Source organism: Lynx canadensis, chromosome C2 (assembly GCF_007474595.2).
Source record: "Lynx canadensis isolate LIC74 chromosome C2, mLynCan4.pri.v2, whole genome shotgun sequence".
NCBI classification, from domain to species: Eukaryota; Metazoa; Chordata; class Mammalia; order Carnivora; family Felidae; genus Lynx; species Lynx canadensis.
The window spans coordinates 106233204-106258381 of record NC_044311.2 but is presented as its reverse complement, the minus strand read 5'-3'; the positions used below and the strand labels follow the sequence as shown (position 1 = coordinate 106258381).

Here is a 25178-nt window from a genome sequence, read left to right as displayed (position 1 = left end):
CATCATTAGAGCAAATTACTTAAAACCAATCCTTCTTTCTACTACAGACAGCCTTCACTTTCCCACTTGTTATTTTTTTACAATGTCTAAAAGAGACACCGGGTCCTTATTCCCTTTAGAATGTATAGGTAATAGAAAGCAGCAGTGAAACAGAAGATGAAACTATCTCATAGTTCCCGAAATGTTATTATAATTTTGGAGCCCGCTGGAATTACTATGAATTTTTCCAACTCTATGGGAATTTCTGTACCTGAATAAATGCCATCCTTGTGTATTCTGGTGCCGCTGCCCATGCTCATCATCGTTTTGAACTATGAGCAATGGCAATGATATCAAAGTGAGTGCAAGAATACTTGGAGCGTGGGTTCTAAACAGTACATCTTTTTGAAGCACCAGTTTTACTCGAGGAAGTGAGAAAGTCAGTGTTTTTTTAAATAGCAAAATGAATACAGATTTACCAAGGAGGAAAATGTAAAATTTGCATAAGTTTTTAAGATTAAACAGACTTTGAAGCAACTTCCTGATTGTCCACTTTTGGTTAAAGTCACAGTCTCTGTGCTGTTCAGAGAAAGTGTATCAACAAATGATATAAAATACATACATTATAATATCTATTATAACTAATTACATGTTATATATATTATCTCTCTATACATAATCTATATATATATTTAAAATACTCAGCTTAACATTTGGCCCACAGTAACTGCCTTTTAGAAATGATTATTATGTACAATCTGAGACATAATCTCTGTTAATTACTACTTCATGGCTATTTGATTACAGACACCAAGACCTTAGACTACTGATTTTCTCAACTAACGATATCTGAGAATTAATGAAACTAACGATATCTGAGAATTAAAGAAAAATACAAATTTAACTGATTTTAAAACACATCATCATTATGACTTCGTATTCTTTAAGATAGATCAACTAACTCTGGAACTTATTTATATCATAAGCTTCAATTGCTATCCATAGAGATACTCTGATTTTATAAGCACAGGTTTTAATACGCTTTCACTAAATTACAATAAAAAAATCTTCACATACATAGTGGTAGCTAATTATGATAGTTAAGGCTAAAGTTATGTAATTTTTTAATACATCCAAAAAACTGTTATAGGAGAATTACATTATAAATTTTTAAGAAAAAAGATTCCAGATATTGTGCTTTGAGAACTAAAACTGTAAGGAAAGACGTTTGAGGCAGTTGAATTGGTTGGTAAAACCTTAACCACTACGTTTTCCTTTGTTGAAACACCAAACAAAATCTTATACATATAATTTATCTTAACATCTTATCACTAATAACTCCACAGTTCTAACCCTTGAGTGAAGTGAAGCCATGCTTTTCAACTGAGATCTTAATAGAGATAATTATAGAATATTTGGTTCTTAATATAAAACTCACTCAATATTCTATGACTTCCTTTAACCTAGTTAAAAAAATAGTAGTATTGGAATTAATTCCTCTTCTGATGAGACTTCCTTTATTTTGTCAGTGTATTTGGTAATGAGAGCTTTTACCAAACACATTTAACGTAAGTCATGTGCTGAAATTCTAATTTTTTAGTAGATCTTCAACTGCCTTCTAGATGTTGAGAAAATGAAAAGCTTCCCCAGAGCAAATGCCACATTTCAGCCAGCGTGAGCACAAACATACCATTATGACGTTGTTACTCTACTATAACTTGGATTCCCTAGATTTTTAAAGAATGGCATGCAAACCATGGCAATTATATCTTACAACAAGAGAAGAGGAAACTGGAAAATTATAAAAATGCACACATTGCCAGTATAGTTATGGACCTATGTGACTAATATACCCATGTTAAAAAATAGATTATTAACAAAAATGTCTGCCTCACATACAGGTATATATGTGAATTTTAACAGTCTGGTGAAATCCACTTTTCTTTTTTGGAAATCCACTTATTTCTGATGAACTATTATGCATTCATATCATTAAAAATCAACTGTCACATCTAATATATTTTGGGAAGCAATAAATATTTGGAAGACTGTTGGTATATGTAGACATACATGTACCCAGTCTTTTTAGACAAGAAGATAAGGAAATATTTGTAATCAATGAAAAAGTATTTTTAAAATTTTTTTTAATGTTTATTTTTGAAAGAGACACAGAGTGCAAGACAGAGACATAGAATCTGAAGCAGGCTCCAGGCTCTGAGCTGTCAGCACACAGAAAAATATTGACCCCCAAATATTTTTAAATTTTTAAAAAATATTTTTCACATAAAGTTGATATTTAGAACAACATAAAAGACAACAGAACTGAATTTGTAGGATGCAGCAATTATACAGAATCCTTAAAGGTCACCTTAAAAAGGCCTTAATGAAAACATGTCATGCAAATAAGGGCTTTAGAATCCTAAAGGAACACAGCACCTAGTCTGGAGTTTTCAATGGAGAGACCTAATCCAAAAGACAAAGCCAGCCCCTTTGCTGCTGTGAAATACACTAGTGGACAGCTGTTAGTCCTGTGAGCTGCATGACAGCAAATTATCTTGATGGAAAAAAAGAAATCTTATTTTTCTGTGGGTTTGACTGTGTTTGTAAACAGAGTTCAGGGAGAAGGTTGAAATGTTTGATGTTACAGCTAGCTGAGGCCTTCAGAGCAATAATCAAGACAATTTTATCACTCAGGTAAAAGCCAGTTGAGGCTTCTGGTAAATCCCTATTTGGGTATATTTTCACAAGGTTGTGACTCAAAGTTCCTCCTTGAAATTTCTAGTGTAATGCTAATCAGAATTCCTACCATCTGAAACCGTATGTGAATGATGTTCCTCTGGGCTATACAACACCCACATATTATGAAGCAAAACTATAAGAAGCTGTGTAAATACAGCATTTTGGCCACAACTTTCAAAAAACTTGAATATATGTTTCTTTAATCCAGAGTTGGTGGCAGTGAATATGTTATTTTAAATCAGTCATGGTACTTTCCTCAAGGTTATATTTTAATGTTATTCCTTAAGGGATTTGTTTCCTTCTCTTATATAGAGGCTGTCAGATAATGTCACTCCTTGAATTACACATTTTTTTCATCTGTCTGGAAATCCAGCCCTTTTGACTATTGTTTCAATGGCCACCCATGGATATATCTGAAATCTTGGAAGGACTAGAAGTTAACAGGCAAGACACCGTGGACCAAAATTTGAAAAGGTTAATAGAATTTTCTATACTTTTCTGAGATATCTTAAAATGTTAAAACATATAAAACCATAGAGGGACTTCTACTTCTCCCATGCATATCATCAAGTAGACAAGAACTACTGTGTTAATAATTCTTAAAGCAACTCATTAATTATCTTTATTCCGAGGTTACGGAATGTATGGCTGTCACTATTAACAAATCTTCTGTGAACTGAGCTGTGAGTTTAAAAAAAAATCTTGAAAAAGGACAAAAATCTACATAGGAAAACTTATGATGTTTACAATTATAAGACCAAAAATATTGTTTTACATTGGTCAAAAAATGCATGTGTTCAATTCTGGTCCAAAATGTGACATAACAAGACCCTTATCTCACCTTCTCTGTGGGGACACACCAACTCTGCACCTATTTATAAAGCAATTCCTCTTGAAGAACTGAGGGCCAACTGAACAGCTTCTGTACAACGAAAGAAGGACCAGGCAAAACAGCAAGAGACATGGAGACGTGGTAATGAAGGGAACCCAGATTTGTCTGCCTTAGGGCATAGAAAAAAGCTGTGGTTTAAAGAGCAACTAGAGGGGCGCCTGGGTGGCGCAGTCGGTTAAGCGTCCGACTTCAGCCAGGTCACGATCTCGCGGTCCGTGAGTTCGAGCCCCGCGTCAGGCTCTGGGCTGACTGGCTCAGAGCCTGGAGCCTGCTTCCGATTCTGTGTCTCCCTCTCTCTCTGCCCCTCCCCCGGTCATGCTCTGTCTCTCTCTGTCCAAAAATAATAACGTTGAAAAAAAAAATTAAAAAAAAAAATAAAATAAAAGAGCAACTAGAATATAAGGGACTAGCCCTAGAACCCTGCCCAACAATGGGAAAGCTGCTGCAACTCCAGGTTGGAGAGGCTGGTGAAGCACAATATATTTCCCCCTCCACCTTGATAGAGGAGGATGGGAAGCAGGGTCCAGGCAACCCTTAACTGGACTACCACCTCACTGAGCCCTCGGCCCCCAGTCCATACCAGCCCTAGAATCCCACAAGGCAGCTCCAACGTGGTGCACCCTGGTCAGCACTCAATACGGTTCCAGCTGTTGCACTGAGGTGGCAAAGGTACAAAGAACCCTGGAACACTTCCTACACCGCTTCAGCTTCAGACAGTTTGCTTGGGCACCCTGGGGTGCAGAGTGCTCTGGGACCTCCTGGCTCACGCCTGCACTGGCTCCGAGTGCCCTGGGCCCCTACAGCCGACGTTGGCTCGTCACCCCTCCAGGGCTACTCCGCACTGAGCATCCTGTGACACCCTGGCTTGCACCCACTTCAGCTGTCCTGCCAGGGCGTTCTCTGCTTGGAGATCCCTGGGACCATGCCAGCCCAGGCACACTTCAACTTAGGGACCTCCAGCCAATGCAACAGGCACACAGTCTATACAAAAGAGGACCATGTTTAGAAGTTGCTGTTCCACCTAATTCATAGACACCAAAATCACCCAAAATGACAAGACAGAGAAACATGCTCCAAATTATAGACAAAACCTCAGAAAAATAATTAAATTAACACAGATTATTAGGCATATTGCTTAAGAGTTTAATGAACATAAAAATGAGCACTGGACTGCAGAGAAGAGTAGAACTCAACTTCAACAAAGAGATAAACAATACAAAGAACCAGTCAGAGCTGAAGAACAGAATAAATGAAAAATACACTAGAGGAAATTAACAGTACTTTAGCAGATGTAGAAAAATGGTTCTGTAAGACAGGATAATGGAAAGCACCCAAGATGAGCAGCAAAAAGAAAAAAAGAATTCAAAAAAGAAGGCTAGGTTAAAGGATCTCTTCGACAACATCAAGCAAACATTGAAAACATCTCTAACTTGGGGAAGAAAACAGAAGAATCTGGAAGAATTCAGGAAGCATACAGTTCAAAACAAGTTGAACCCATGAGGTCCACACTATGACACATATTCATTACAATGTTAAGATTAAAGGTAAAGAGAATTTTAAACGCAGCAAGAGAGAAGCAAAATGTTATATACCAGGGAAATTGCACAAGGCTGATCTCTCAGCAGAAACTTTGCAGGCCAGATGGGAATGGCAGAGTACATCCAAAGTACTGAAAGGAAAAAACCTACAACCAAGAATACCCAGAAAGGCTGTCATTCAGAATTAAAGGATAGAGTTTCCCAGACACAAAAGTTGAAGTTCGTTGGCACTAAACCAGAGTTAAAAAAAAAAAATGTCAAAGGAACTCCTTTGAGAGGAAAAGAAAAGGTCATAATTAGAAGAAAATTGTGAATAAAAAGATATAAACTATGAAAACATATACATAAAATGAGGAGGGGGGAGTGAAAATGTTCTTTGAGCATAGGTTCAAACTTAAGTGACCATCAACTTACTATAGACTGCTATATACTTAGGATATTTATATATGAACCTTATGGTAACCACACACCCAAAACCTGTAATAGGTACATAAAAAATAGCTAAGCATAACACTACAGAAAGTCATCAATCACAAGTAAAGGAAGAAGAAAGGAACATAAAAACTATAAAACAACCAAAAATTAATGAAATGGCAAAAAGTACATACCTATCAATAACTACTTTAATGTAAATGGTCTAAATGCTCCAATCAAAGGACACAGGACAGCCAAATGGATAAAAAACAAGACCCCTCGTATGGTGTCTACATGAGACTTGCTTCAGATCTAAAGACACATACAGCCTGAAAGTGACAGTAAAGTTGAAAAAAAAAATTCCATGTGAATGGAGATGGAAAAAACAAAAAAGCTAGGGTAGCAACTATCAGACCAAACTAGACTTTAAAACAATGACTGTAACACGAGACAAAGAAGGGCATTACATAATGATAAATGGTTCACTTCCAACAAGAGAATTTAATGGTTTTAAAATATCTATGCCTTGAACATTGAAGCACCTAAATATATAAAGCAAGTTATTAACAGACATGAGAGAGATTTACTCACTGACAGCACTATGATTGGGGACATTAACACTCCACTTACTCAATGGATAGATTATCCAGACAGAAAATCAATAAGGGAAACAATGTCTTTGAACAACACATTAGACCAGATGGACTTCAGATATATGCAGAACATTCCATGCAAAAACATCAAGACACATTCTTTTCTAGTGCACATGGAATATTCTCCAGAATAGATCACATGTTAGGCCACAGAGCAAATCTCAGATTTAATAAGAATGAAATCATATGCTACATCTTTTTCAACCACATGTTATGAAACTAGAAATCAATCACAAGGGAAAAAAAAAGGAAAAAAATTCAAACATGTGGAGGCTAAACAATACACTACTAAACACCCAGTGGGTCAACAAATCAAAGAGGAAATAAAATAATACATGAAAACATGAAAATGAAAACACAACAGTATAAAAAATTTTAAGATACTGAGAAATCAGTTCTAAAGGGAAATTTATAGTGATCCAGATCTACCTCGAGAAACAAGAGAAGTCTCAAATAAACAATCTAGCCTTCCATTTAAAGGAACTAGAAAAAGAAGAACAAACAGAACCCAAGGTTAGTAGAGGGAAGAAATAATAAACACCAGAGCAGAAACAAATGAAATAGAGACAAAAAAGAAAAAAAAAATTGCAAAAGATCAATGAAACCAAGAGATGGTTCTTTGATGAAAAAAAAAAACAGACAAAATTGATAAACCTTTAGCTGGATCATCAAAAATAAAAACAGAAAATTAGAAACAAATAGAAATAACAACTGAAACCACAGTAATACCAAGGATTATAAGAAACTACTGCTATAAAAAATTCTATGCCAACAAAATGAACAAAGTAGAAGTGGATAAATTCCTAGAAACATCAAATCTTCTGAAACTAAATCAGGATGAAATAGAAACTCTAAACAGACCAATTACTAGTAATGAAATTGAATTGGTAACCAAAACCTCACAATAGTAGTCCAGAAATGAGTTAAAAAATGAGGATTCATAGGTGAATTCTACCAAATATTTAATACCTATTCTCCTCAAACTATTTAAAAAAAATAGAAGCTTCCAAATATATTCTGAAAGGCCAGCATTAGCTTGATAGCAAAACCACCAAGACAAGGACACCACACACACACACAAATATCCTTGATGAACATAGATGCAAAAGTCCTTAAAATATGACTAAACCACATTCAAAAATACATTAGAAGGACCATTCACCATGATCAAGTGGAATTTATCCTAGGGATGCAGGGATGCTTCAATATTTGTAAATCAACATGAATATACCAGATCAACAAAACAGGATAAAAATCTTATCTTAATAGATACAGAAAAAGCATTGGACAAGATTCAACATCTGGCTGCTCATGATAAAAACTCTCAACCAAGTGGGGTTAGAGGAAAGAGACCTCAACATAAAGAGCCATATATGAAAAAACACACAGCTAACATCATACTCAATGGGAAAAACTGCACTTTCCTTCTAAAATCAGCAGGAAGACAAGATGTCCACTCTTCCACTTTTACTCAACATAGTTACTGGCAGTCTTAGCCACAGCAATCAGAGAAAAAAAAGAAAAGGCATCCAAATTGGTAAGGAAGAAGTAAAGCTGTCACTATTTGCAGACAACATGATACGATTTATAGAAACCCTAGATGCCACTAAATCTGCTAGAATAAATGAATTCAGTAAAACTGCAGGACACAAAATTAATACACAGAAATCAGTTACATTCTATACACTAATGCTGAAGTAGCAGAGATACCAATGAAAAAAATCTCATTTACAATTGCACCAAAAGAACACAATACCTAGGAATAACTTAACCAAGGAAGTGAAGACCTGTACTTTGAAAACTGTTAAGACATTGGTGAAAGAAACTGAAGCTGACACAAGCAAATGGACAAGTATTTCCTGTTCATGGATGGTAGAATTAAAATGTCATACTACTGAAGCAATCTACAGATTCAATGCAGTCTCTATCAAAATACCAACAGCCTTTTTCACAACTCACAGAACTTTTCACAGAAATGGTACTAAAATTTGTATGGAACCACAAAAGACCCCAAATAGCCAAAGCAATCTTGAAAAAGAAAAACCTAACAGGAGGTATCTTAATCCCAGATTTCAAGATATACTACAACGCTGCAGTAATCAAAAAAGTATTGTACTGGTACAAAAATAGACACATAGGTCAGTGGAACAGAATTGAGAGCCCAGAAATAAGCCCATGATTATATCGGTCAATTAATCTACAACCACAGGAAAGAATATACAATGAGAAAAAGACTGTCTCTTTAACAAATGGTACTGGGAAACTGGACAGCTACATGCAAAGAATGAAACTGAACCACTTTCTTACACCATACACAAAACCAAAATGGATAAAAGTGAGTCTTGAAACCTTAAAACTCCTAGAAGAAAACACAGACAGAAATTTCTTTGACATCAGCCTTAGCAACATTTTTCTAGATAGGTCTTCTCAAATAAACAATTGGGACTACACCAAAATAAAAAGTTTTTGCACAAATGAAGGAAACCATCTAACATACTGAGTGGGAGGAAGATATTTGCAAATGATACATCTGATTAGGGGTTAACATTCCAACTATATAAAGAACTTCTCAAACTCAACACTCGTCCCCCAAAATAATAAAAAAATGGGCAGAGGACCTGAATACATTTTCCAAAGAATACATACAGATGGCCAACAGCACCATGAAAAAATGTTGAACATCACTAACAGGGAAATGCAAATCAAACCACAATGAGATCCACCACACCAGTCAGAATGGCTAGAATCAAAATGAGGGAAAAAATAACAAGTGTTGGCGAAGGTGTCCAAAAAAGGAACCTCCAGCGCTGTTGGGGGGAATGAAATTGGTGCAGACAACAGTCTGGAAGTTCCTCCAAGAATTAAAATGGAAATACCATATGATCCAGTAATTCGACTACTAGTATTTGCCCAAAGAAAACAACAACACTAATTGAAAAGATACATGTACCCCTATGTTTTTTGCAGCAGCATTATTTATGATAGCCCAGATACGGAAGGAACCTAAGTGTCTACTGATAGATGAAATGGATAAAGATTGTGTGTGTGTGTGTGGTGTGTGTGTGTGTGCGCGCGCGCGCGCAGAAACAGACCCACAGAGAACAAAATGATGTTGCCAAAGGGGAGGAGTATGGGGGGGATGGGCAAGATCAGTAAAGGTGAATGAGATACAGGCTTCCAGTTATTAAATGAATAAGTCATGAGGATAACAGGTATGATACAGGGACATACAGTCAATGAGATAGTAATGGCACTGAATGGTGAGAGATGGTAGCTACACTTGCGGTGAGCATTACCATAAGGTATAGATTTTTAGATCACTATGTGCATACCTGAAACTAATGTAACATTGTGTCAACCATCCTTCAATAAAGAAAATGTGTTGTCAGCATAACCATACATCAGCCACTCCTCTACTTGGCCATCACCCTATCCAAGAGCACATGCTAGCACTCTTGTGAACGTATGTGGATACGCAGTGAAGCAAATCCATACTCCTATCTTCAAAGCATTAATATTCTAGCAAAGAAGATGAACAAATAAGAATTCAAGCAAACGAAATGGAATTTCAGGCGGTGACCAGATGCCTATGAAGAAAAATAAAGCACAGAAGAGTGCAGCAAGGGACCTGCGTAAGGTATGGGGAACCATTTAGATATGCTATGGAGGAAGGCCTCCCAAAGAAGCAAAGCAGCGGCATTTCATTATTAATGGTTAGGGTATGACTGGTATTTACTGAGACGGCACATTTCCCTCATTCTACGTAATAGCTGACAGGGGAGCACTGCAGTATATCACCCTTAAGTAAGGCTGGAAAATTATAGTTTGGTGCTAATATTAATTCTAAAGATGAATTCTCCCTTTAATAGAGAAATAAGAGAATGCAGCATGTTGATGCACGAAGAGATTTTTCCCATTTCTCATCTCTGGTATGGCAAAACAAAGGTTAGAGAAGGAACAGACTCTGAATCAGAATAGTGCTTTACTGAGTGATAAGGTAATATGAAAGCTGCTTCTTTTTTTCTTTGTTTTTTCTTATTTGTGGGGCAGTTTCGTAGGGATTCCACTTGTAATACAAGTTTTATAAGCACACTGTAAAGTGACAAAATACTTTGTTGGGATGTGCTCATTAAATTCTGTAACGAATAAAAAATGTGCTCTGAAACCAGCAAGCACTGTATAAATGCAAGGAAGCATTATTACTATTGTTCGCTAACTCACCCTGAAGATGAAGGAAGCGGATCATAGTCCTGTGATGCTCTGTTGGCTTTGACATTTTCGCCTGGTAATCTCCTAGCAGGAGGCAAAAGGAACTGGCCACTTGCGGATCAAGAAAGGGATCTAAAAGTAAAGATAATTTTCAAATTAAAATGATTATCTCTACCAAGTGGCTGAAGGAAAAAATCCTAGAAATTCTCTAAAGATCAAAGGTGTTGGAAATATAATTAGAAAAATAATTCATGACTGGTATTAACCATTTTCTAATCCATTTGCCTATGTCTAATTTATTCATCACTTGCTCAAATATGCTCTCCTATTTATTCCTAGATAATACAAAATACTAATTTTATATTTAAAATTTTCAGATCTTAATTATAAATTCTTGGTCAATAAAAGCTGCTTCAAATTATTATTTTCTGTCCCATTCTGTCCTACACAATGAACAGAAGCTGTTGTAAAAATTTTTTTTTGACTTTTGCCTATAAGTGTCATTATAAAATCAGTTAATCTTAAAATGGACCTGACATTTGGGATTTGTGAGGATTAATAAACTCATGTACATAAATTTCCTGTACATATAAAGGTCTTTTAAAATACTACTATATTGGGCATCCTATGCTAAAGTCTTATTTTTTGAGACAGAGAGAGAGAAAGAGACAGGGTGGGGGGAGGGTGGGGGAGGGGCAGGGAGAGATGGGACAGAGGATCTGAAGCAGGCTCTGTGCTGTCAGCACACTTCAGGGCTTGAACTCACCAACTGTGAGATCATGACCTGAGCCTAACCATGTGAGCCACCCAGGTGCCCCTAAAAGTCATTTTTAACTGGCTCACTAAACAGTAAATGCAATTACTAAAAATTGTGCTATTAACATTAAGGTTTGCACATACACTAAAAAGTGACGTTTTCAACCACCTTGGCAGTCAGAGAGGGGGTATCTGAAACAGTGCAAATTGTGAATTGTACACAAATAAAAAATTATTTTGCTACTTCTGATGTTTATTAACTGGAACTGAAGGCAGAAAAATAAATTTTGTCAGTGGTACTATGGTAAATTGTTAGGATCATAAACCTAACTGATTTAAAATTAGTAGTTTATGGATTTAAATCCATACAACTGGTTTCAGTTCTGAGTAGGTCCACATTACCTCTGCCATTTCTGATTCACTGATAATTTACTTAGCCATACCACTTCTATCTCTGGTTCCTCTGTTTTCTTCTCTCATATTACTTTCTTTTATGTCTGTCAGTATCTCCAGAGGTACTCTAAGTTCTTTTGAGGGCAGGGGTCTTACGTTACTCATCATGTTTGAATTATGTCCTCTAACACACAGTACCAAGCACGCTGCTTGGCAAATAGCCTAAACTTCAAAAATATTTGCTTTTAACTACAAAAAACAAACCCAAATAGATTAATATTTTTCACAAAATCAAAATCAGTGAAATCTGAAACGCTACCATAAGTAAAAATTGTAGATATTAAGGATCCGATTATATTTCATTGTTTGAACATCCCTTCAAGTTTGTCATTAAGAATATGTAAGGATTATTTATAAGAAGAAAATGAACACATATTTATACTAGTTTTTGACTAGATAATGTAAGGCAAGAGTTGAAGTCTTTGATTATTATTTTCCTCTCTTGAGTACAGTAATTATTCCTGGCTTTGCTGGAGGCTTTTTGACCTAAGTAAGGCTACTAAACTTGCTTTCATTAAATTCGAGATTAAAATTTGTGTTAGATTTAGCACTTTCAGTATTTGAAGAGTCAATGGTTCAGCCTCATTAACTTTGCTGAAATATTTTAGGAAACAATGAGAAGATAAATCAAATTCCATGCAACAAATGTTAATCATTTGATTTGGAAGAGTAACCAATGGAACCAAGTATGGTGATTTCTGCATAAGTTTAAAAATTTCCTCACGATTTAGATTTAAATATTCATAAAATTTACTTTCAGTTATTGTGCATTTTAAACATCACTGATATAACATTAGGTCAGAGGAAAGAATGCCTTTTACAATACACATACTTTTTAAAAATTTCTTTAGGGTAATTTATAGGTTTATCAGATATGCTGTTACTAATCATGCATTTAAGACTAAACATTAGATTCTGGATATACTACAGGTCATAAGTAGACTAAAATATACAGCTGTATGATAATGCTCCATGAAACTATTTCACTTAAAAAGTCACTAGCTACACTAAAAATATTGTCATAAACAGCAAAAATACTTAGTTCAATTCTGAATCACTACCATACGTCTTCTTTCATGCTAATTTTGCTACTGGGCAGGTATAGGGCACACTGGGCTTCTATAGCAATTTGTAAAGTTGAAAGTATTCATGCTTCATTGGGAAAAGATAGACAACACAATTACTACGGAGAGTATAATAATTATCAACTGTCTCCTGATAAAAAGAAAATTTGAAAAGCAATAAGGTTTTCAAAAATAAATTCTTCAAAAACTAACTGAAGTAAAATTTTGTATCCACACTTAGAATTAAAACGTACAAATTGAAAATACCATAGCCGGTGTACCATTTATATAGTAATAAAAGTTTGAGAAATGAGTGAATAAACATGATGGGATTAATCTATTCTAAAAAGCAAAGTGCTATTTGCCTGTGATTTACAGTATGGTAATGCTAAATTGAAAATTTAATACTTCATTTAAAGATTATAAAAATCTAAGGAAAGACAGGGAGGAAAGGTTTGCTCACTGTAAAAGAAGTGGGAAAATTTGCATCGACCAAAATTATGCTGTGTAAGAAGGAAACCTATCAAATGGTTATCTCAAGGAAGAGGCGTCATGGAATGTTTTCTTAATTCTTGTTTTTGTTATCTGAAATACTTCCAAATTTTTACTCAAGTGTAGAAAAAGAGGCAAATAAAACTGGACAGTTAAAACAGTGGCATATTTCCTCTGGGGCTGTCCAAAGACCATCTGCAGTATTTACCAGTTATCTCCCAAATTTTAAAAGAACATCAATGCAGGATCTAATAGCTAGAAGGGTTTGAAGAGCTATGTAGGTGAAATAAAATTCCTCTCTCTCTGTGGCCCTCACTCTTTAACTCACATTTACAAAATCCATACTGTGATTAAATCCTCCAGTATTAGAGAACTCACTACCCCTCTGAGATACAATAATTCTTTAAAAATTTTTTAAGAATTCCTTAAGAATTTAGGAAATTACGATGAAATTTCATTCTTAATTATTCTTCTCTGGTCTGCCTTGGAAGGAGACACTGAGGCTATCTAACCCTTCTTTCCCAAATATTGTAACTAGATACAACTCTTTATATATCTCTCTATATATATATCTCTCTCTATATATATCTATATATATATATATATCTATATATAGATATATATAGATAGATAGATATAGATATATAGATATATATAGATAGATATAGATATACATATATATAAATCTGTATATCTATATCTATATCTATCTATATATATCTCCAAGGTTGTCTCTCTCATTAAATGTTGCAGTTCTTTTAATCTGCTATAGTTTTTTGCAATCAGGTGTAAATTCCCTTCAGCATCCTGGCTCTCTTCCCCCAGGAATACCCCAGCTCAGTATTTTTCAAAATTGAACATGCCTCATAGTCCCCTAGAAGGCTTATGGAAACACAGATTGCTGGGTGCAGAGTTTCTACCCCAGAGTTTCTGATTTAGTAAGTCTTCTGTGGAGCCCAAGAATTTTAATTTTTAAACAAGTCCCTCTGGCAGGGGACCTGGCTCAGTGGCTCAGTGGGTTAAGCTTGACTTCAGCTCAGGTCAAGATCTCGTGGTTCATGAGTTCAGTTAGTCAGCTGTGCTGACAGTTCAGAGCCTGGAGTCTGCTTTGGATTCTGTGTCTCCTTCTCTTTCTGCCCTCCCCGACCCCCACTCGTGCTGTCTCTCTCTCAAACATAAACAAACTTAAAAAAAAATTGGTTTAAACAATTCCCCTGGTGACACTGATGGTGCCGGTCTGAAGACTACAATTTGAGAACCAACCGCTGCTCTAGCCCATCAGTCCTTCAACATGTCACCACAGTGGTCCCACGCCCGCCGAGCACTGGGGAGGACCTCACCTCACCCCTCCGATCTGATCTCTGTGAGTGAAACCCTCAAATGTCACGAGCTCCCTTGGTAGCCACATCATGATAGTGTTTCATAAAGGTCATAGTTAACAAAACTGCCTAAATTCCCTTCAATAACTCTTGCTAACAATCCAAATATTCTATTTTACTTGTGAAATTGCATTTCTGGATCCAAATGGAAAACTTTCATTTGATTGTAATAAAGTCAAATTTGCTGGCTTTTAGAGTTGAATTGTGACTTTAAGATTAGAGAAGGACTTCAAAAGAGATCCAGGTTAGAAAAATAGTGAAAGGAAGGTTCAATAAGGGCTGCCAGATGTGTTGTGTATTTTGTGCACTGCACAAAGACATGCAGTTATGGGAATGAGCAGAGTTCAAGACAGCCTGGGCTTTGTTCCAGGAGCACCGGCCCTGGCACAAAGTGGAAGGAGGGGTGCCTCTTTCAAGGCACCAGCACAAAAGAAGTGCCTCTGTGAATGGAACAAAAGCACATATATGCTAACAAAGTGTAAGGCTTTTTTTGAGGATTCTTGAGGTTTTGTGAAGATAGGACTATAGCCCGTCCAGAATGGATGCTCATGCACAGCAGTGGGCATTACTATTTGCCAAAAGAAATCTTGCATGAAGGCTGAAGACAGAAAACAGATAAAAGAAGCATCAGAGCTGTGCCCTGCTTTGCTTCCTCTCCAGCTCCTGCAGGAATCCTGAGGCTCCTTTGCAGAAACGCAGGACCTTGCAGTTTGAAAACTGCTGTTATAAGGCTGGAAAGGTGAACCTGACTCTGGTGTGCAGGGCACTGAATACTGGGAACAGAGATGGAGGTTTGATTAGGTATTTAATACAACGTCATGAGGAAATCCAATCTTTTTTTTTTAAGACATCTATCCTTTGTCTTTAATTAGGGATAATGATTTCATCAAGGAAACCAAATCTCAATCATGCCAGTAAAGGTTACACTGGACTAAAACTGTAAAGACTGAACAATATGAAAACAATGGCAGTGCAATCAATGCTCATACAGTCTGTTTAATGTAACAATCACCTCTGTTTACCTTTTATGGTTCTAGAATTATTGAGTCAAACTTTCATTTATCATTTACAGAGTATTTCACGAAATTCAATGAAAGAAGAGTGAAGAAAGGTCAAAAGTCTTATACTTTAGATATACAGTGTGTTAAATAATTTGTAAAATGATACTCAAATACTTATTTATGAGTGAAAAGAAACCTACATGTTCTATTGTTATGTAAGAAAAATTACAGCATTTCTTTTGAAAAAGAGGAGAGCTAACACATGTGGCTTAAGAGGGTACAAACTTCCAGTTATAAAATAAATCATAGAAATTAAAAGTACAGCATAGGGAATGTAGTCAATAATACTGATATTACACTAGATGGTGACAGAAGGTGACTACACTTATTGTGGGGAGTACTGACTAGTACATAGAATCACTGAATCGATATGTCGTACACCTGAAACTAATATGACATTGTATGTTAATTATGCTTTGATGAAAAATAAATAAAATTGAATAAAAACAGTTGTCTCAATGGATCTCAGAAAGTATTTGGCAACAGACTAGAAATTTGTCATGTGAATGATATGAAAGGCTAGAAGAGGGAAAAAAAAGTTTTTTTCTTGGAAGTATTTATGATCAAGGGATGCCAACATTATTGAGAGTGGAATTAGAATACCTCCATGTATAAAAGAAGGTCAAGAATGACAGTCCCAGGTTCCAACAACACCGCCCTGGCCCCATGCTAACCTCACACCACAGGTTAAGGCTGACTACTGCCAAGATGCCTGGCAGCCAAGCAAAATCAAAAACAAGCAAAACTCTATAGGAAATAAAACCGTTTACGTAAGTTTTGTTTTACTGAATAAAAGGGGCATTTTCATTCTGTAATTTTTTAATAATGAGAGCATTTTTGTGAAGTTTTTTATATGAAGCACCATGAAAAATTAAATTATGATAAAGAACTCAAACATTTTACAACTAACTCTTTTGATTAAAAACAGGTAGACGTCTGTATTTGTGTAAAATGTTCTCTTCCAACTCCTGGAAGGCTTGACTTAATTTTAAAAGAAGGCACTACATTGGCTTTTACTTAATGGGGCCTAAATCACATATATAAAAGGTAATAGATACACTGCAGGAATCTGACCAGAGACTATCCAGAAATTAGCCTTGGGAAAGGTTAAGATTTAGAGTAATTTTTTTTTTTTATGTTCGAGTCCACGTGTAAAACAAAGATTTGAAGGAGAGAAAAAGATAGCAAATGTTATCAGTGTTTATAAGAATGAACAGGAGTCTCATAGTTATCTATGCTTTCTGCTTTGATTCAAAGGCATATGAGTTTTCACCCTCTGATTAGCAGAACCCAGTGAATTCACTCCAGGAGATCAGGGAGGCATCCAACACAGCGGGTGACACAGAAGACAATTCAATCAGTATTTACTGATGAAAAAGTGAACTCAAAATTATTTCTTAAACTACTTTTAGGAGCTGAAGCTACCTATTCTAAGTTACAGGTGTGTAATTTGTGGGTCTTATCCATAAATGACCTCAAACTTTCTAGGTTATCAAACTAAGTGGAAAAGAAAACCCTAGAAGAAACATGAGTGCTGAAAGTGAATGATAATAGTTAAGATTCACAAGTTTTCACTGAGGCACAGAGGAGGCCAAAGCACAAATTGAGCACTTTTTAAAAAGTGATTTTAAAGTTTGCTTATTTATTTTGAGAGAGAAACAGAGAGTAAGAGAGAGACAGAGAGAGAGAGAGAGAGAGAGAGAGAGAGAGAGAGACAGAGAATCTCAAGCAGGCTCAGTGCTGTCAGCACAGAGCCTGACACTGGGCTCAAGCTCACAAACTGTGAGATCATGACCTGAGCCAAAATCAAAAGTCGGACAGTTAACCAGCTAAGTCTCCCAGGCGCTCTGCTTATTAAAATCTTTTAATGATTTATCTAATATACAAATGTATCCAAAGTAAATTGAGATAAATGTTTCCGAACACAGATCAGTCTCACCAATATGACAGACTGGAACAGTTAATATCAGCAGATTCACTGTAACTGATTATTTTTTCCTCACAGTTCTGGCTAATGGAGCAGATGGCTTATTAAGTCTCTTTATTTTTATTTTTACTCCTCACTTGAAAGGTTTAAAAAAAATCTGTGTATTAATTTTTCCTGGAAAAACAATAATTTAAGTAGATATATTGAGACATTAAAAATAACGATGGTAACAATAAAATGTAGATATTTCAGAAAAACTTCTCTATTAATGCTGTAATAATGCAATTTACCAAAATATTATCTTTTTGAATAAAATTATAGCCATAGCTAGTAAAATTAAAACTTATTAGAAAAACATACGGTACACAGAATCGGGACAGTCTAAATTCTGTCATCATCACTAATAGGTTAATCACGGAGCCCTTTTGGTTCTCAGGGAAGCCTTGTGTGACATTAGGGTGTTATGTGGATTGGAGGAGCTCCATAGAATCTATGATTCCTATCGCTTTTGTCATTTGTGGAATCCTTTGCATTAAAATCAACCAACTGACAAGCAAACCTACGCAATTTCTCATTTTCTCTACCCAGAATGTTCTGCTAGGGAGCTAGAAACCAATAAATTACTGATGCTTATTTGACGGTATGATCTTAGAAATATTCTTGTTTTAAGTGAAAAGTTTTCTTTGGCTTTTTCCTCTCACCTGAAGGAAGAAGGAAAAGGTCCTGTCCTGAGGATGGTCGGCTATTGGAGCCAGGAGGTTTTGAGTGTTCGATGAGGCTGTGCCTTGCAGGCGGTGGGGGAGGTGGCAGGGATGGGGGGAGGGCATCAAAAGCATCTTCACCTGCATTTAAAGAAAGGTGAATATCAACAGCAAAACCTCATTAATGAAAACACAGCATCAGGCCAAAGCAATGATTGATTTTCTCTTGCTGCTCCTAAAGAACTTCAGCGGCAGGGTTTATCTAGCAGTTTACCAACTTTGATAATGAAAGCTAATTATTTTCTGGGAGTGTTTGGAGAGAAACACAGGCACACAAACACACATGTACAGGTGTAAACTTTTCCTATCACCCAGGCCTTTCTGTTAAAAAAGCAGTACTGCGGGTTATGAAAAGCTGATTATCTACTTATAACCTTTATAATAGTAAGACACAGGAAGTTAGAACTAAAAATTATTATAGGTCATACCATCAAAACCAGAATTTTTTATGTAACAATAAGAGTTCACAGCCTCTTATTAGAAAATCACACTATGCACAAAAATTTTAATGTTACAGAACAGAATAATCTTTTAAAGTTTGTTCTGAATTTTAATTCATTTAAACTAATGTTCCACATATTTCATTGTTAAAATATAGAAAATGAACATACAGTACAGGAATATATTTGTCTACTTATCAGATATTTCTAAAAAGGAACAGCTAAATATAGAACTATGTTCTGTGGTCCCCAAACTACTTATATCTGCATATTTCCCAGCTTTAGTAACTACAGAATATTGCAGAATGCTTTTATGTCTACTTATTTTTCCCCTGCCACATCTTACTATTCTACTCACATTTTCCCATATCTTGATTCTTTAAAACAATAAAATTGCAAAGTATGTATTTTTGTAAGTAATCTCAAATACTTTGTGAATCAAACAGGATATAAACAAACACGTACATGTTCCAGTAATAAAAATGCATGTATTTAAATTTATCGACTTAAGCCAAAGTTACATTTTAAAGAAAAATGGTTTTACCATTCATCTAACTTGCCTTGCAAAAAATATTCAAAACACATTCTCTAATGATCATAAATATTTGTCTAACTTAAAATATTTGAAGGTATGAGGGTGGAGGGAGAGAGCTTTGCTGTCAGCCCAGCCTTCAGCTATTTGCTACATTCATCATCTTATTCATTCAAATCCTTTTTCAGCCCCTAAATGTCAGGTCCCATGCTAGGCACGTGGGTAACTATGAAGATCAAAATCACAAGGACCTGATCCAAGGAGCTTAGAGTCCACAAGGAGATCTAAGAAAAATTCACAAAGAGGTATGATTCACAGGTGAAAGTATCACAGGTCCCACAGAGAAAGCTACACGTTTAAGAGGGAAGGGAAATGTAGAAAGTGGCATTTAGCAAGGTGTTACCAAGAACAGGAAGGCCGGGGATATCAGAGCCTCAAAACCACTTATTCATCAAATGCTAGGATGGTATCTTCTTGACAGACTGAATAGTATAAAATAAATAGTATAAATAAAGCATGAAATGCACATGAAGAGCTAGAGGAAGGTTGAGTTGTAAAGACAGGTGGGAACACTGATCTGCACTGTCCGATGTGGTAGTCAGCATCCACACATGGCTATTTAGCTTAAATTAAAATTCAGTTCCATCCACAGTCACACATGTGAATAGATACATTCATCACTACATAAAGTTATATTGGACGATGCTTGATTTAGATCATCAAGACTTGGGTAGCAGGTCAAAAACCAGCATATAGGAAGAAGTGGGAGGGAGAAAAAAACTGGAGGTAAAGAAGTTAGCAGGTGCTTGTAATTCATGTAGTTGAGAATGAAGCACTGAACTACAGAATGAACAGGAGCAAAAGACACTGCTGTTACATAACCAGAAACACTGGTTGATGGGGTTTGTGGAAAAACTCAAGAGTCATTTCACATTTCTGGGAGCCTAATAATTAATTCACATAAGCCTATAAATGGACCTTCATCATATGTTATGTTACGGTGACTTGTGAAGCCTTAAGGTGTGTGGAGATTCTAATTGTCTTCCTCTAAAAATAGGGGGAGAAGCTTCCAACTTAGAATTAATGAAATCAACACAGATACCAGCACCAGTCAAGTTTAACATATATATACACACATGTACCTTCACACATGTACACACACACACAAACTAGTGTACTTCATATTAAAATTTGAACCAGAAAAATTGAGATTCCTTGGATGTGCAGTTGCAATGATTCTATGACAGAATCTATTTCTCAGTTCTCTAGAATAAAATATGTAAGTTTCCAAAATGTAATTAGCTAAGTGAATGGGGTCATTGTATCCTGAAAGAAAAAGTAAGTACACATTCATTAAAGAATTGTACTTAAAGAAAATCTCAGATGAACATTTCAAGTCTAGCGGAACACAAGGCCTCAGGGGAAGGAATGATGCTCTGATAGGTTTTTAAGATTGCATTTAGTACATGAGAAGACAGCTTGATAACACGGAGATTGATGGCCAGCTACGTACACCATTGCTTCAATCATATAAGTGGAATAATGGTTACATGAATTTAAGAGCCACCACTATCCAGAGAATCCATTCTAATTCAGACCAACTCATAACCCTGTAAGTCTGTGTTACACTGAACTCTGAATTCTAATAATTCAGATATTAACTGAAATAAGAGGCAGGGTGGCTTATTTGAAAAATTTTTAAAGGTTTCAACCTAATGGAGGGATGAGAAGATCATAATCAGAGGGCGTCCTGTTGAGTGAAGAACCATGCTTTGGATTGTCCCGAGTTGGAGGCCTGGCAGGTGGTAATGGCACTGGATCAGAGGCTGAATCAAAAACATCTCCTAGAGGATAACACAAAATCTTAATGTATTTTCAGTACAACAATGGCATGGAATTTTGCCTTTAAATTCTGACCATTAAGATGAAGAACACAAAGAGAATAGGTTTTATACATACCCTTTAAATATATGCCTAATTCAGGGATGTTTGGTTTCTTCATCTCTGAAGATGTACCATGTATTCCATTCAATATACAATGACCATTATCACAGGACCTAACACAGAGATCAAAGAACAAAAATCATAAGGAAGATTACTTTCCATTTAAAAGTAATTTGGAGAGGTGATAGGAACTAGCAACCCTGCTCATATGCTAAAGTTTGAAAATAAATGTGATTTCCTTTTCTGGAAAAAGTGTAAGAAATATTATTCAAATATTCTTTTTAGATTTTTTTTTTTTGAAAGAGAGAGAGATGGTGCACACACACCTGTGAGCACACAGGGAGGTGGCGCAGAGGGTGACAGAATCTTAGGCACCATGTCCAGTGCAATGCCGGACCCAGGGCGGGATCTCATGACTGAGATCATGACCTGAGCCAAAATCAAGAGTCAGACACTTAACCAACTGAGCCACCCAGGCGCCCCTATCCAGATATTCTTACTGAACTATTTTTGCAAAGAAATAAAATAAGTAAAAAGATAATCTTTAGGAAAAAAATGAAATAAAGAAATACAAGCACTACAAAAATTGTTGATTTCCTAAACACATCTGTGAAGTTAACACATCATTTTGGACAAGTTCAATAATACCTTGTCAAGTTTTTGAAAATGTAGTAAGGCCTATATATATGTATGTGTGTGTGTGTGTGTATACACACATATACACATGTAATAGTCCCAATGACTTTATTATTTGTTAATGATGTTTAACATATTTTTATTTCTGTAATTTAAACTTTCCTTAAGGTAAACTAGAACCCACAAAGAAGGAGAATTATTAAATGTTCTATAATTTCATTAAAATTTTGATAGGCATATTCAAATACCTAGGGTCTGTCACAATTTCACTACTACTATGAACAAAACCCCGCCCTTCTGATAACTGTAGAAAAATGACTTTAGCAAAGGCTTTGGGTACACGACAAGGTGTCTGTAAAGGATAATATTTACTAAAGCAGTATTTTTGTTGTTAGTATTAATACTCTGAACTATGTGTTCATTAATACTATGAACACAATGGACAAAACTGGGGCCTGGGAAGATAGTAGGAAGAGAAAGTACAGAACATACTTTGTCTTTAGAATATAGCTGTGTAACAACGAACTCTCTGCTCACCAAGCTATTCTGTTCATAAAAAGCTATAGAAAACAGAGTTTACATTTTCCGTTTCTCTGATTTACTCTGAATTCTCGGGGCAAAGTAAAAATACATACATAATGGAGGAGATAGCGGATATTTAAATAGTTATTGCAAGAGGGCTTCATCTGAAATTCATTTCTATTCTCTCTGGTGGCCACATCTGTTTCAGGGGCCAGAGATGGTTCATTTTAAAATAGTTATCATGTATTGAATTTTCATAATAATGATGGATTTTTACTGAAACTGAATTGAATTATTCATCTACTGTTTAACTTTTTCTGCATATTGATAATTTATCTCTTCTGATGTTCCAAAGTGTGGGGGAAACATATTAGGATAGGAAGTATTTAAGCTTACAGAGTGCTCTGTGGAGGAAAGAAGGTACTTCATCCATTGGCTTTCAAGAACAAAAAGATAAAAAATTCACTCCTATTAAGTTTAGGGATAATCAACATTTATTACTTCTCTATAACAATGGAAAGATAGTAATGGCGGTCATAATTCAAATTTATTTTCAGGACTTGGGAGGTCTGCCACCAAAAATCTCATCTGATATGATCTAACAATTAAAATTCAAAGTATTTCAAATATAACTCTCACCTCTTCAGCAATGAAAAAAAAATGAAATCCCAAGAAGACCAAAAAAGCTCATCTTATTTCAGTCTTTACACATTACTATACATTTGTAGGAGCCAAAGGGACTAAAAATTGTGACCATTTGTATTCGATATGAAGGAGTAACTTTCCTCTAATAAGAGTAGTAGACATTTGGTTCTTCCAAAATAACAAATTGCCTCTCAGTCATTTATCTTCTCAAGGACACTATTTTATCAACAAATGTCTTAAACACCAGTGATTAGCAAGAAATGAAATGGTTCTTGTTTTGAAATATGAAGCCCTAGACTGCAGAATGTTAGTGATCCTGGTTAAGAATTCTGTAGAGTGTTGATAATTTTAACCAGGATCACTCATTTCGACAGATCTCTGGTTAAAATGAAGATTTGCTTCTCTTTTCCAAGTATTGCATTTCACCTTGGTGTGATAGTCTAAGAAAGACACTAAAACATTCTATTTAGATTTTTCATCTGAAAAGGAGGGAACACTCCACTCACAGAATGCTTTCCATTGATGGACTTGACCTTAAAACGGAAACGATGCACGAAGATAAGACAGATGGCTGAAGTGTTCAGTAGTTTTCCTATCCTCAATCAAGAGGTGCTGGAAGGCAGGAAGGCTGAGCCACCAGCTGTAGTGAGTGAAACCCCGTTTTGTATGCCAAGCAAAGCTCCAGGGATTCCGTCATACAAAGGAAATGAGCTCACTAAGTTTTAAAACTGAGATTTGACTTATTGAGTACTTCATGTAAGTCAGATGAGATAAAGAAAAATAGTATTAGATTACAGATTAATAAATCAATTATACAAGTGCAGAATCATCCTACTTAAACACAAACTAATATTTCAGTACGCACCACCCAGTTTTAACAACTGCTCTATACCTCAGTGGGGCTGACACTTCAAGGTTGTCTCCATTACAATGAGAACAAACAACTGGCAAGAAGAAAAAAAAAGAAAACCCTATTTCTCACATTCTTATTTGATCTAAGGAAAAGTAAAATAGTACCTCATTAAAAAAGGTAAATACTTCTTAGTCTTTTTTTCTTAACTTCTTCAGGATATGATAAATAGAAGTAGGCAGCATATCAAGAAGGGAAATGAATATAAATTATACTAGTCCTTACATCAAAAAAAATTCTAAGAAAGGTAATACTTTAGTTTCTGGGCACTGATTTTTCCTCATGAGGTATGCACTAAGAACTGATAAAATGCATTGGAAAATAGTATATTGAAAATTCATGAATTAATTACCACTATATGTAATATACAGCAAAGTTTTATTAGATTATAATTTGTTTTGGGGGGAGAGGGGCAGCAAAATGTTCCATTAGATTTACTAGTCAATTAGTTTAGTCAACTGACTTCTTGAGTAATGAGAAATCTGCATCTTTTAGTTTTCTATGAAAGGAATGCAGAAAATAGTATATAATAAGAGGAGGCTTTGACCAAGAAATCAAGGATTTTTATTTAAATAGCTGTGATTCAGTTGCCTACAAATACCACACATGATAATGCTTATGCAGATGTGAGATGATAAAAAGCTGCCCATATGCTTACCTAAGAGGAGGTTTTACGTTATGGCAATGAGATGGTTGTGAATTCAGGGAAACAGGGTGGGATGAAGGAACCTTGTATTCATCGTCATCTTCCTCTACTGGGTCTCTGGTTTTCTCTGAAAGGGAATTTGCTAACGGGCCAGTACACCTACCAGAGAGGGAAAAAAAAAATCCAGTCTAGTTTAAGCATAACAATTCAGAACAGGCAAGTTGAATGTGATCTATTCAAATCAAAGGAGCTACTTTGTACTTGTGTTCATTTTTCAATTACAAGGTAACATCAGAAGGGCTGTTCTTATACTAAATACAAATGAAAGGATTTTCATCTTTTGTTAAGACTCTATTGACGAAATAAAAGAATTTCCATACTTATAATTTTAAATGGCAGAGTAAGAAAAACTAGTAACCTGTCAAATTAAATACAAAGATCTTGAAGTTAAAACAGAATGTATAAAATTATCCAAACCAAAGCTATTAAAATATTAACATTTTGTTCCAATTTAACTTAAATGGGTAAATTAAGATTATATATATATATATATGTATGTATATATATATGTATGTGTATGTATATA

At 35.5% G+C, this 25178-nt stretch overlaps 1 protein-coding gene across 1 annotated transcript in view; it reads right to left on the bottom strand.

Moving 5' to 3' along the window:
• The window catches only part of CBLB (Cbl proto-oncogene B), a 213320-nt gene that overhangs the window by 9602 nt on the left and 178540 nt on the right, over positions 1-25178 (bottom strand). Inside the window, 6 exon segments of the mRNA XM_030330544.1 lie at positions 10438-10539; positions 10542-10556; positions 18258-18398; positions 21002-21133; positions 21249-21346; positions 24605-24751. Of these exon segments, the coding sequence (XP_030186404.1) occupies positions 10438-10539; positions 10542-10556; positions 18258-18398; positions 21002-21133; positions 21249-21346; positions 24605-24751 (635 nt within the window).